Genomic DNA, 14682 nt, shown 5'->3' with positions numbered 1-14682 from the left:
TTTTTATCATTTTTTTTGGTCATAAAAAAGCTTTTCATTTCATCATAACAACCATATACAAAATATCCAAAGTGGGAAACATAAAACAAGAAGCCATCGTAGTGGCAAAAACCTACAGAGAGCATCCTCGAAATAAAAAAAAAATGATTGATTGTCCTTCTACCAGTGAAATTGGGAGAGGAATGATCACCATACAACAAGGTTTCAGTCATTTATCCGATTGCGACGAATAAATGAGTGTGATCTCGCAAGGGTTTTCTAATTCACTGACCAGTTTAATCTATGCCCAAGAATGAGACATTAAGCCCAAATAGGATCAGATACAAGCAACAAGAACAAAGCCCAAAAAAGGACAAAACATTAAGCCCAAGGCGTAAATAAAATTATATGAAATATATTTATTATATAATTTTTCACTTATATCGTGTGGAGTGTGGACCATATAATTTTGTGTATGTTAATGCATCTGGTTTTTGTGTATTATTCATCTCATTTTACATTGAATTTTTCTAGGTTGCTTTCATATAATATTTCAATTTATTTCATATTACTATTTTTCATGGTTTATAAACATAATTCAATTGGAAATGATTTTGTTTTTTGGTGTAAATTTTGTGTTGTTTCTTTATAATGTCATATTTGCATCTTTGTTAGAATAATGCAATTTAGATAAAAATAATATAGGTTGACTTCTTATTGTTTGTGCTATATATTTTGTGTTCAAAGTACCATAAATTTATACAACTATTTATATGTTAGTAATCTATTTTATATAAATTTTATATATATCAATATATTTATGTCTTGTTCATATTAACTTTTATTTCATGTTATGTCTTGTCGTGAATTCATCTCATATTTTGCATGATTTGTATAAGTATAAAATTCTTGAACTCTGTAATCAGAATTAAAAAATCGGTACGCGTTTATTAATAAATTTTTATTGGTTTTTCCTTCTAAAAACATTTGTGATTCTCTTATAGAGGAATACAAAGGATTGGAGTTGGTAACTTGTATCACTGCATGGCATTGGAATAAGCACTTGAGTAAAATTGCAAAGTTGATTTTGTGGATTTGATGTTTCGGATCTTTTGTAGCTCAACATCAATGGAGATAGGAGAGCATGTATGAAGCCAATGGTAACATAGAAGCACCCTTTTCTTAGCTTATTGCCTTTACTTTTATGAACATTTTCAAAGTTAAGTTAAAAAGTAGAGTTTTTATTTATTTTTGAATTCGTCATATAAATATATGTTTAATCTACTTGAACAATTATATTTTCATATGTTCGTATGATATATTAGGAATTAAAATAACACAATTCCATAGATATTAGATATAACAACAAAGACAAACAACCAAGTACTAACTCTACAATTGACATACAAATATGTGTTCAAAATAAAAATGCAGTCATTTTTCCCCTAAATTTTTACATATTATAATAACATAATTTTATAAATATTAGACACAGCACCAAATACTAGCTCTATGATTGATCTCAACTAACGCTAATATTTGGGTTATATGTTTGTAGTTTCTCATTTCCTTTTTTATTTTACGTCACTTAATGTTAATCTATAAATATTTTTTTTGAAATAGTTAAAATTTATTAAATCCACTGAGAATGGATCTAATGTATTAATGGCGGGCATAATTCATCATCAATCAATTTTATTGGTAATGCAAATGAGTGCAGGATTGGGTTTCTTCTTCCAGATGCCTACCAATATGAAAATAGGATAGTTTCATTAATGGTAGATTTATAACCAGAATCTAGTTTTCTTTTTAAAATGTTAGTATTTATTTTCAGATATTCATCTCTATGTGAATAAAATATATATAAATATTTAAAATATACACACATATTCATATCTTATACATGGATAATAGCAATTTGTAAGCCATTGCCAAAATTATGGCTTCAGACTCCCTCCCTAGGGGAATATTTCCCAATCGTATGCTTTTTTTTTCAAAAAAAAAAAAAAATTAACACCTTGTTTGGTTGGGTGTAATGGATTAGTCATTACACCCCGAATCGGTGGCCCCACTCAATACGTCGTTTGGTTCACTGTATTGCCCTAATACGGGCCTAATCCGTTGCGGACGGATTCGGCATTTTGTCTGCTTCAGCGCCGATTTCTAATCCCTTGCAAAAGCAAAGATTAGGTAATCGGTATCTGTTTTACCCTCCCATTGGCGAAATCGAGCTCCAGCCGACCCTCTCCCTCCCAACATCAACAGAAGGTGCCAGCGAACCAAACCTCCAGCCGCTCCCGATTTCAGCTTTGCATCTTTCTCCGACTCGATGGTCTCAGATCTCCGGACACTTTGAATCGGCAAGTGAGTAATCTCCGCCTCTGAGTAACCTATTTCTTTCCTCTCTGCATGCGATTGTTTCAGTTCTTGGTAAATCGGCATTTCGTTTCTTGCTGGTTATGGTTTTTTTTTTCATTATTTGTTTGGTTGTTGATCATTACAGGTTCTTTGCTCCAGCACTTCTTCATCGCTCTCTTCCCCGATTTCCTCATTACAGGTTAGTTTCCCCCGATTGCATGTTTGTATTTATAGTTTTGAACTCAAAAGCTATACAATTGTTTGCAGTGGCTTCTTACGTTTGATTGACAGACTACTCTTATCATTATCGAGAGGTGTATCCTGCTTGTCTTGTATATATGTAGGAAATGGAATTTGTTGCCATGAACTGTGAGGAGAAACAAAGACCTTTACCTTATTATCTGCCTCCCTTAAAAGTTGGGCTATTGCTACCTTAGCTTAGTGTTCAAGTTCCCGGTCTAAGCTGAATGATGAGCTCTTTAGATTTTCTTCTGTTCTGATTTTGAAAGCTGATGATTAGGTAGTTTGATGTATGACAGATGAGCTTCAAAGGGCAGTCATAATGTATACATTTTAAGATCTTTGAACTCAATGTTAAATCACAATACTTGAGAACTGTCTGTAAGTCGTTTTGATGGAAAACATTTGTAGATAGTACAAAGTGTTGGTGATTTTAGGTTTCTTTCAGACCCCGGATTTGGCCGATAATCTGACCATCTGTTACTAGTGTCTGTCCTTAGGAACTTTTTGCGCGGTTAGCATTAGAATTTATTGTTATTCCTCAGATTTAAATGCAACTAGATAGAAAAAAGAAAACTAAAATTAATTTCCATCAATATTTAATCTATACTATCCAGATTTTTCATTTTCTTTTTAAGTCTTCGTATTAATTTATGTTTGGCAGTTAGCTTTAAAGTTACCCTTGAAAACATGGATTCTTAAGAATTAGCTTTGTTAGAATTCATTTATATATTTTCTGCTATGACGGAGATAGTGTTGTATCCTCTCTTTTACTAGTGGAACTTGTGCTTGAGGCACTTGGAGAGTTTCTAGTACTCTTTTTGGCTGCTATTGTAGAATAGGCTGTGATAAACTAGAAGTTTCTTGATTTGAATATGTTCTGTGTTTTAGCTATTCTTCACATTTTGTCTAAACATATTCAATTTATTCTTTTTTTTCTTTAGTGATTTGCGAAGTTTGCGCAGGCCAAATTCAAAATATTGGTTTCTGTTTTCCTTACGAATTCATATTGCAACTGTTAAGTGCCTTCTCCTTTTCTCTTGTAGACCATGATGGATGCTGAAGAAAATTTTGCTTAATATTCTGTAGTAATAATTTAATTTCAGCATATAGGAAGCTTTGACTGAGGTCATATCTAAGTAAGAAAATGTTGGTTCAAGTGAAATAATATATGCAATCAGGTATATATTTCTTCCTTGGATAACTGTATAGAGAGAAGGAATGGAGGCTTGTTTGCACAAGATGCTTGTCAACCAAGTTTGATTGGCCACCTGGAGTCGAGAAAATAATATTTATATCTAGTCAAAATGCATCCTACTTTTGTTGCTGTTTTTAATTTTCTATACATAGATTATCATAGATAACATTGATTTGTTGCATTAAATTTATACAAAACATATCTTAATTAGTAGTGATTACTTAAAATATATTGCTTTTAACTTTCTCACATTTCATTTGACTTGTAAAATAAGCAAGCATCTGAAACTAACTCATATTGAATCAAATTAATACCTTTTTTTTTTCTCTTTTTGAGAATTCGTCTAAGTTGGTAAACAGCAGTCAAATGAAGTCATCATTGTCGAAATCTATGTTGTTCTTATGGATGAATTTTAATTGTCCAAACCTTTGTTAGTAGCATTATAATGTAGGGAACTTGTGAAATCATGCAGCTAGTGAACATGCTTTAATAAACTTTTAATGCCTTCATTTCATACTAATCAATGTTCAAACTTTGAACATACTTTAATAAACTAATCAATATTAGCCTAGATACTTTAACCAATTAAAATGCTAACGTTAATTTTTAAACTTGATAATAATATTAAAACTTCAATTTCATTAGTAAACCAAATCCTCATTCTTTATTTTATTTGTTTTAAAATTAGGTCACCTTAATTAAACTAATCATCAATAAATAAACTAATCAATGTTCAAACTTTGAACATGCTTTATAATTTTAAATTATAATGAGTAAACTTGATAATCTAACAAATACCAACAATTAATTTTAGGTCAATTATACATATACCTTTAAATTTTAATAGTGTTTTAAAATGTATTTGAATATATTTTCTTCCTTTATTGTTTGGGTGATTGATAAAGAAACGAAATTAAAGTTGCAACGATATCATTTAATAGATACTTTTTTGCTTCGTGTGTTCTAAAGTTGTATTGTTTATTTTTATTTGATAATGTGTAATTGCAACTTCAATTCTTTGATACTGTGTTCTAATTTTAATATGTTGCAGTAATGACTCGTCTGCCTTTAATTGTACAAAGTGTGAGGCGTAAAAGAATTGGTATTGCATTGACAATATGGTTGGAAATCTGTAGAATTGCGATTTGAATCTTATTTAGAATGGGTGCCAGCCTTAGCCTACATACTTATAGACCAAGGATTAGGTCCTACACCTTAGATTTTTATGCAAAACGGGATTATGTGAAAAGGCTTGTATATGCTAGTGACAAGACCTGTGTTGAACAAGTTAGGATGAATAGAACTGCCTTTTTTAAATTATGTGAGATTAGGGGGATTGAAGTCGTCAAGAAACATGCTTGTTGATGAGGTAGCAATGTTTTTACATATCATCTCCCATCACCTGAAAAATCGAGTTATCAAGCATCACTTTAGAAGGTCCAGGAAAACTGTGAGCAGAGCATTTCATAGTGTTTTAAATGATGTCATACACTTACAAGATGTGTTATTTAAAAAGCCGGAGCCAATTACAGCCGATTCTTCTGACATAAGGTGGAAATGGTTTAAGGTATTGGACTGAGTTTTATATATAGCTTGTACAACATTAGTTGATTTAGATTTAAATTAGTATTCTAACTCAAGGTTTTATATCATGTGATATAGAATTGCTTAGGTGCTTTTGATGGAACCCACATCAAGATTAAGGTCCCAACAGTTGATAAACCTAAATATCGAACGCGAAAAGGTGACATAGCAACAAATATGCTAGGTGTTTGTACACTTGATATGCAATTTGTTTATGTTCTTCCTGGTTGTGAAGGTTTAGTTGCTGATGGACGGGTTCTTCGAGATGCCATTAGTATAAGACATGGACTAAAAGTTCCTCATGGTAAAGTGTATAGTTAGAGGACTTCGAATTATTCATTAAGATCAAACTTTTTTGTGCTGAATTAATCATTTTAAAAAAAAATTATTTCATAGGTTGTCATTATCTAGTTGATGCTGGATACACAAATTGTGAGGGATTTCTTGCACCATTTAGAGGACAACGATATCATTTGAACGAGTGGTGTCAGGGTTATCAGCCAAGTTCTCCGCAAGAGTTTTTTAATATAAAACATGCCTCAGCACGTAATGTTATTGAAATATGCTTTGGGTTACTAAAACTTAGATGGAGAATACTTAGGAGTCCATCATTCTATCCTGTAAGGGTGCATAATAGAATTATTATTGCATGTTGTTTGCTCCATAATTTTATTCGAACCCATATGAGTATTGATCCTATTGAAGCGGAGGTGGGAGAAGGATTGCCTAGTAATGTGGTGGATGACGATGAACCGAATATCGCAAATATCCATCCATCGGATGCTTGGGCTACTTGGAGGATGAAACTAGCCAACCAAATGTTCAATGAATGGCAAGCATCTAGAAATTAGTTAGGTTTAGGGACAAAATGAGTTTGAGTTAATTTGTTTATGTTATTTTATGTATGTAGTTTGTGAAACTTTTGTGGTGTTTGAATTGATTTTTGTATTGTACTAAACTTGTTAAATTATAATTTAATTTCTTTTCATTCAGCATGTGTTATAATTTTAGAATTGAGCTTTTGGTTCATGATATTGAACTTAATTATAATTTTATAAAGTGTTCACCTTTTGATTCATGATATTAATAGTAATTAATATAATTTTTTTTTCTTCAGATAATTATGTCAGGTGTTCTAGAATCAAATGCTTCTTCTCAAGCTTCTCGAGGAACCAAAAGAAAATGAGTTCCAGAAGAAGATGCAGCATTGGTTTCCTGCATGGTGGACTTGCACAATGTTGGAACATTTAATGCTGATACCAGGTTCAAAGCCGGTTATTTAAACGAGTTGGAAAGAATGCTACAAAAGGCTTTACCAAATGCAATGTTGAAGGCGAAACCTAATATTGAATCGAGGATTAGGTTACTAAAAAGGGAGTGTTCAATCGTATATGACATGCTTAATGGCCAAAACAATATCGGTTTTGGTAGGGACGAGCATAGGCAGCTTGTTGTTGCTGAAGATGCGGTTTGGGACTCCTATTTAAAGGTAAGAATTATTTCAAGTCTTTACTATCTTATTTTTACCAAACTTATAACTAATATGATTTCCTCATTTTTTTAGAGTCACAAAGAAGCCGCTCAATTCAGACATCGTACTTTCCCTTACTACGACCAGCTTACAGCCATATACGCAAGAGATCGAGCGACTGGGAAAGATGCTCAAACAGCTACTGATGTTCTTGAAGAAATAAATGCTGAGGCTGTACCTACTACAGATATGGATGAAGAGAGAAACTCATTCTATGACTGCGAAGCTGACGTCTCCTTGGATGACATGGATGTTTCTGCTGCGGAGCCGTGACGAGATAGAGACCAAGGGGGTTCCTCATCTTCAAACAAGAAAAAGAAGAAATCTAATGCTCGTGATAATATGTATTCTTCATTTAATGAGGCTGCCACTTTATTGGCCGAAAACATGTGGGCCATTGGCGATCAAATCAATAGGAGTATTGCCTCAGATGTGGTCGTTCAGCAAAAGTCTGAAGAATTCCAGATCATCCAAGAGAAAGCTACAAATTTATATTCAACCTTATGGGAAACTGAAGGTTTAACCGACGATGAGCGGTGTCGAGCTTTGAGTAAAATTCTAGATAATCCAACTCAAATGCTCGTTTTCTTTAGTTTACCTTCTGCTGCGCGATTAAAATGGGTCAGAAGATTTCTTTCTGACTATTAAAAATCAATGTTCAAACTTTTTGATGTTGTAAAACTATATAACATATGGATTATGATGAAGAATTTCATTTTCATCTAACATTTTCTTAATATAAGTTAATTATGTTTATCCAGAATATAATTCTCAAGTTATATTATAATTTTACTAAATTCATATAAGAACATATATGAAATTATATATCATTATTAAATTATATTTAATATTAATTATTTTAAATTATATAAATTCATATAAGAAAATTTATTATCAAAAATTTTATGAAATTATATATCATTATTAAATTATATTTAATATTAATTATTTTAAATTATATAAATTCATATAAGAAAATTTATTATCAAGAATTTTATGAAATTATATATTATTATTAAATTATATTTAATAATAATTATTTTAAATTATACAAATTCATATAAGAAAATTTATTAGTTATAATTATTTTAAATTTTATTAAATCATATATTTTAATTAAAATATATTTAATATTAATTATTTCAAATTATATTTTATAGTATCATATATTATGATTTGAGTAAATTCATATAAGAATATTGATTATTAAGAATTTTATTAAATTATATATTTTAATTAAAATATATTTAATAATAATTATGTTAAAATATGATTAAATTATTTATTACTGATATTAATAATTTTATTAAAATTTAATAACGATAATAATAATCATTTATTTAAACAAATTTCTGTTAAGGGTATTCTAGTCATTTTAGTCTTTTCCCTTATACTATTATACCTCCATCCCATTCAACCAAACACAATAATACTATTATGCCTCTATTCCATTACATTCAACCAAACAATTGATTTGTTATTACGCCTCTATTCCATTACGCCTCTATTCCATTACAGCGAACCAAACGTGCTGTAAAAGTATTTTCAAGTTATTTTACAAGTTAAAACCAGCTTGAAAATATATGATATATAAATAAGTTTTTGCTTGAAGATAATATAAATACGACATGACAATGTAAATGAGAAGCACATCAACTTGATATGCAAGTAGATTATCTCCAAATTTCTGGCATTCTGAAATGACCCTTGAGTGACAATGCACGATTGAATTTTGGTGGCAGACATTGTTGATGAGTAGTAAAACACCACATTCATTTGTCAAACACCATAAGGCCAAAGAGCCCACTTTTTAGCTTTCAATAATCATATGTTAATTCGATTACACCAAATACTTGATACATAGTTTCAGGATTCAATAACACTAGAAGCAAACACTGATCTTCATACCCCTCATTACAGTGGGAGAGGAATCTGGCTGCCCCACCGAGGACGACTTTGATGCTTCCATTATCACTGCTGCTTCTTCCAAACAGCTTTGAGTCTCATCACTACCCATTCCTATGGTCATCTTCTCCACTTCTTCTCCTGTGTATATATGGATCTTGGATACCACATCACAAAATTCACTGCAAACAGCAAGTCAAACTCATCATAGGCAACATATTTTTCACACAGCACAAGCCCAGTAATAATTTCTATGTGCATTTGAAACTTTGTAAACATGTTTCCCTCCTGCATGATAAACGCTATCATGCAACAAACTTGATAGTTGATAGCAGTGAGGGAGAGTGAGACTTACTGCCACGGGTCGTCTCCAACTACCATTACATCATTGTCCCTGTCAGTGTACAAAACCCGCCACCCTTTATCAGGATCATTTAAAAGACCTTCCATACCGAAAAGATGTTCTAGTTCAGTCATCAAGTCTTTATATCCATAAAGTCTTGAGAGATCAATGGCTCTTCCAACCAAGCTGCCTTGCTTGTGAACCTGTAGTCAATCATGTTACAGTATCAGTAGGACAGAAGTAGGAAATAGAGTTAAAATTCAACTTCGGCCGTAACAAACTTACCTTTGTACAACTCCGCTTACCAGAATTTTGTGAGTTCAGAGTAGGTGATTCCGCAGTCAAGGAGAATCCAAAGAGTTTACATCCAGCCACATTTCCTTTGTAGCACTCATTCTGTTGGTTCCTCAATTTTTTTCCAAAACCGGGACTAGGGATATTCTCCATTGGCTTATGGTCATTCGGAGGGTTTGGTTTCCTGATGTCGTCCACACTAACCCCCGGCTTAATTGAGGAAGCATTGAACAAAACATTGCCCCTTGGAAGTTTAGATGCGCAAGAATACATTTTAGGTTCCTGGCCAGCTTTGTAAAACTCATTATAAGGAAAATACATATTTCGAAGTCCTTCTGGATAGCAGTTGGTGTTGGGTGCTTGATTCATGTTGAAAGAATTGCAACCATGATTGGTTTTTGCCCAAACACCCAGGTTGAGATCAGCCTTGTGTGTGAGGGACCTCAATGAGCAAATTTCTTGACCTTGCAAGACCTTCGGAAACCGATTAGTTTCCGCAAAGCCTGTGTAAGAGGAGGAGTGAGCCCTCATAAAATCACTAATGTTACTCTTTCCAATTCCTGTCGATGCAAGACTTTGATGTGCCATAGATTGCATCTCGGAATTGAGGGGATGGTTCACTGTACCACATCCATATACGGGTGATATGAAACCTACATTTTCTTGACCTTGCAAGACCTTAGAGGATCTTGTCGATTCCTCAAAGTCCAAATATCCAACCCCTCATGAAGAAAAGAACATTTTATGGACACATACATTTATCAAGTTTAGTTTTAAAAATCAGCAATAATACGATTCTAGTGGAAAGATTTGTACCAGTGATAGGGGTGTCAAGTGCTGCAGTCTGCAGACCTGTCCGCAGTTTCTTTAACCTGAATGGAGATGGAATACTTAAGGGTGGGGGAAAAACAGGAGGATCAATTTCCCAAGGTGAAACTCTCTCTTGGTGATCACTTGCGATATCATCATCCCACCTAACCTGTTAGATGTCATACTCAAGCGTGTGATACAAGATCCTCTCAATAATATTTTTGCACATGTATATATTAAAAGTAAAGGCTTCAATGTCTGATGATATAGATATCCTGAAATGAACTCAAGTAAGAGAAGTTGGATATTAAAAAGAGGTTTTTGCTATGACAGGTAAAGGAACTCTCAGCATGAAGCTACTAAGTTATATTTTATTGAACAATTAGTTGACTTAGGGCACCTTCCTAGTTGTTTTGTTTCATCAACCATTTTTCATTTCATTCGGAAAAATAGTTTATCACCATTCATCATGTGATGCACAAAAGTTTATATATATATGTAAAGTATCTTGATGAAAATAACATGCATATTAACTTGCCTAGTTGTGAAAGCTATGTCACTAGGACTCAGCTGTGTTGAACACAGGGTAAATATGGGTATGTTGAATATTTTTTCCAAGATTTCCATGTATTTGGAGAGCCCTTGGAGGAATATCTCTATTACCATGTTTGGATATGTGTCGGAGCAATATGTGACTACACGAGTTAAACTATACAGCTAAAAAAGCAATAGTTACATGAGCTCAATATTAGGGGCTCACCATTACGCATCTCCACTTTGAGTTAGGCCATTTATAAGGATCTGAGTCCCCTATTCCTGTCACTACACCATTAGACCTATAAAAGAGTAGCACTATATTATATTCTCGAAATAAAACCATTAAAAGGGAAAAGAAACAAAGAAAGCAATTGATCTTTGTCATGATCTGCGGTTTGATTAAACAAGACCTTCTCTCCGGCAAATCATCCATTTCAAATTTCATTCTGAATCTTGCCCCAGTGCACATTGGATTTGTGATGCTTTTAATATACTTTTGGAAGGGTATGACGAACTCGGCATGACTGGCCCTGCATTACAGCAATTTGAACAAACATACCATTTCATTTCACATCAAATGCATAACACTCGGAATTTTAAATAGGCTAACAAGCTCTGCAACACAACAACTTAATTACATTCCAACATTCAGAATGCTCCTTGAATGCAACTTCCAAGAGCTACTTATAATCTAAAGTCTAACATTAAGAGATGCTTTGCAATCAGTTTGAAAATGACCTTCATATTTTCAAATGAAACATTTACTTACTGTAAAGACCATTTGCATTAACATTTATAAACTAATAAAGAATCCTATTAAGTCTTGATTTTGTTAGGTGAATTTACTTTTTTTTTTGGTTTACATCACTTACCAGCTTATTTCTTTTCTTTATTTTTTTGGCTAAATACCAGCCGATACGTACCTTGGACAGTAGCAGACTTGAAACACTCTTTTGGTGGATAATGCATTAGCCACTGCAGAAAGAACCTTTGGATATGAATTATGTTTCGCAATAATTGAATCTGGAAGACCAGTTCTTGGTCGAACAGCTCTTCTAATTCCCAACCTCAGCTCCCGATCTTCGCCCCTACAATGTGGAGATCAATGAATAACTAGGCCATGGGAAGACATAGGTGCACTAAAAACTCCCATGTCAATATATATTATGATTCTCAAGTAGGATAGAATATTCCAGTTTATGATCAATTTCTAATTGCAAATATGAAGTTGTGCTCTCCAAAAATTTGTATATTGGTAAAAGCTATACACACCTCAGAAAGAGCACTGCATCCCCAGCAATAAGATTCTTTTGACTCACAAAAACACTCCAGCCGGTAGTAAGGAGATGGCGCCTCGGTTGACCTACACATAATAAACATTAAGCTCTTATCACTGGTTCTTTCCAAACACTATCAGAAATGCCAAACTCTCTACTAAGGTTACCCCTATATATATGGCGAAACCTCCACTCAACTCCATGGAGGTCTTTAGCAACAAGCTCCTGTGAGGGCCTTGTCTGTTTATAATCCTGAAATCAAGGCAAACACCATTATGTCTACAAGAGCGAGGTTCATGGTGAATATTACATCGAGGATTTATAAGTATAAAATTGCACCAGCCGAGGAAAACAGTCTTCAGCAGCTCTACGAGGAGCAGAGAACCCTCCATGGATGCTAGTGTCAGAAGCTGTTAGTGTCTTGCAAAACATGTGAGAGGTTGGCTTCGAAGGCGACCCATCGGCATGCTCATCCGCCCCTACCTCATCCAGCTGCTTGCTCCCCAAATTATGCCCTCCCAACTGATGAACATTTTCAAAATAGTTATAAGTACGTCAATTAATTATTAATGAAGCGTTATAATATAACTATTCTTACTATGAATTACCTCTCTTGTTTCCTAAAAGTTATATCACTTAATAAAAGAGTCATAATTATTCATTTGATAGACCTAAATTTTTTTCAAACTTCTATTATTTTTAAATTTTTTTATAAAAAATTATTGTAGAAATTCTTGCTATGCTCCACTTAATACTCAGTTTATTGTTTGTGTTAGTGCAAAACATTTTTATTATATCCTCGAAATTTATTTACCAAAAACTCTTTTACACACTAAAATATAATGTTTTGCACACCAAACCAAAATATAAATGAATTGAATAAAACTTAAAAAAACAACATTGATCTTATAAATTGATTTTTTATCCCACGCAAAAACAGAAAATCCCAAACTGGAAATCACCAGCCTCGTAATAGGAAAACTAGTGTATGGAGACAGGAATTCATTCATTCATTCATTAAAGTCACTAAATTCTAAACAGTTGCACTGTGAAACTCCCATTTCCTCATAAAAATAATACCAAAGAAATCACAGATTTTTATACAAGTATATTCTAAACCAATGTAAAGGACTCAATCAGGTATGGTTTAAGTTAAGAATTATAATAATACCTCCGGTTGAGGAAGTAAAGTGACTTGCGTATAGACCTCATCATTCTCCTTATTGGCCTTAACGACAGAAAACAAAAGGAGACTTCAAATGAATCAATCAATCTTTAGGAGAAAGCTAACTTATGGTACAAGTCAATTTAAAAAGAAAAATTGAATTAGTTACCAGAAGCTGGACATTCATCACTTTGCAAAAGATTTGGGGAGGAAGATCAAAGGTGTCCAAGGGAGAGAAAGGAAAAGCAAGGGCAAGTTGTTCCAAGTGACCTTGAGGGAAGTATACAACCACATTTCCCTTCTTTGGAAGTGATGTGAGAGGACCAGCACAAGCATGCCAAAGCTCCAAGTCAATGGAAGATGAACAAGGAGGTGAACCTGAGTTTGAAGAACATGAAGAAGAAGAATAAGAAGAAGATGATGATGACGACAACGACGACGACAAACAGTAAACGCAAGCACTAGCTTTTTCACAGCTCCCATTGCAAAGTACAGTCTTCTCCACCTCGTTTACTGCATGGTTCAGATCAATTTCCATGAACACCCCCCAAGTTTTACTTTATTTTTTCTTCTCCACAGTGCAAGTTCAACCGAATTACCAACTACCTCCACCAAACGGAATAATAACAGGAAAATTTACGAAAAAAAAAACTAGAATGAGAGTAAAGGGTACCCAAGAAAGCTGAATAACTAGAGGAAAAAAAACTAGGAAATGAAGTCAAAATTGATATTCCTTTTAAGGGGTACCCACAAAGCTATAAGATGAAGAATAGAAAAAGAACAAGACAGTCATGTTTTTGAAAATGGAAGGACAGAGAAGAAAGAAGAAAAGGCTATGTGAAATAAGAAGAAGAAGAAGGAATTGAAAGCATAATTCCTCCCTCCCATTAGTAGGTAGTGAGAAGGGGGAGCAGCACAGCAAACATAGACGATTGCTTATAGTAGTAAGCACAGCAAAGAAAAGGCAAGAAAAAGCCAATATGGGGTAGTGGCTTTTGGCTTTTGGACTTGACAAGAAGATATCCAATGGAAAGAGAAGGGAAAATGTGTTTAGTGGAGGGGTTAACAAATAAAATATCTATCTATATTCCTCAATGTATGAGAAACTGTAAAATCCAAGGAAAAGAAATATCTGTTTAGGCGGATAGAGGGGATGATTCTTAATAACCTGTCTAGTAGTTATCATTCCTTCTTCCTACATTTAACCCTTCTTTTTTAATTCTATATTTTCAATCACAAAAATTAAAAATTGTTAAGTATATTTATCATTAATTCAAAATCTCAACACATTAATACTAACTTGAGATACAATATTTTTTACGTTTTTATTTTTTATTTTGTTTAAAAATAAAATACATTCATAAATTTAATTATTGAATTTTATAAATATTTTTAAATTATAAATTTACGTATAATTAATTTATATGTATGTGATGTTGAAACTAGGTTAACAAAATACAC

The 14682-nt window shown here is 33.1% G+C and overlaps 1 protein-coding gene and 1 long non-coding RNA gene across 6 annotated transcripts; one reads left to right on the top strand and one right to left on the bottom strand.

Moving 5' to 3' along the window:
- Window positions 1–2106: 2106 nt before the first annotated feature.
- LOC121217635 (uncharacterized) lies at window positions 2107–3024 on the top strand. The gene is made up of 2 exons (XR_005913784.1): window positions 2107–2343; window positions 2483–3024. It is a non-coding gene; the product is annotated as an uncharacterized lncRNA (long non-coding RNA).
- Window positions 3025–8665: 5641 nt separating this feature from the next.
- LOC107906725 (auxin response factor 4) lies at window positions 8666–14327 on the bottom strand. Of its 5 annotated transcripts, none has more exons than XM_041093361.1 (12): window positions 13391–14316; window positions 13228–13284; window positions 12396–12578; window positions 12224–12308; window positions 12052–12142; window positions 11703–11867; window positions 11190–11309; window positions 11003–11078; window positions 10249–10411; window positions 9424–10157; window positions 9151–9341; window positions 8666–8977 (listed from the first exon to the last, which is right to left on the bottom strand). In XM_041093361.1, the coding sequence occupies exons 1-12, from the start codon at window positions 13757–13759 to the stop codon at window positions 8773–8775; spliced, it is 2439 nt and encodes an 812-aa protein (XP_040949295.1). In that variant the 5' UTR covers window positions 13760–14316; the 3' UTR covers window positions 8666–8772. The 5 variants fall into 5 exon arrangements, with proteins under 5 accessions (XP_040949295.1, XP_016689302.1, XP_016689303.1 ...); XM_016833813.2 differs by having other exon boundaries at window positions 9424–10154; XM_016833814.2 differs by having other exon boundaries at window positions 9424–10052.
- Between the last annotated feature and the right edge of the window lie 355 nt (window positions 14328–14682).

Source organism: Gossypium hirsutum, chromosome D05 (assembly GCF_007990345.1).
Source record: "Gossypium hirsutum isolate 1008001.06 chromosome D05, Gossypium_hirsutum_v2.1, whole genome shotgun sequence".
NCBI classification, from domain to species: domain Eukaryota; kingdom Viridiplantae; phylum Streptophyta; class Magnoliopsida; order Malvales; family Malvaceae; genus Gossypium; species Gossypium hirsutum.
Note: the sequence above shows the minus strand (reverse complement) of the source record. Positions and strands in the feature narration are given on the sequence as shown.

Coding starts and splice junctions, on each gene's coding strand:
- LOC107906725 (XM_041093361.1), bottom strand. CDS start 13,759: ATGGAAATTGATCTGAACCATGCAGTAAACGAGGTGGAGAAGACTGTA. Junction 11,868..12,051: donor GATGCAGTGCTCTTTCTGAG/GTGTGTATAGCT, acceptor TCCACATTGTAG/GGGCGAAGATCGGGAGCTGA. Junction 11,310..11,702: donor CAAGTCTGCTACTGTCCAAG/GTACGTATCGGC, acceptor GCTGTAATGCAG/GGCCAGTCATGCCGAGTTCG.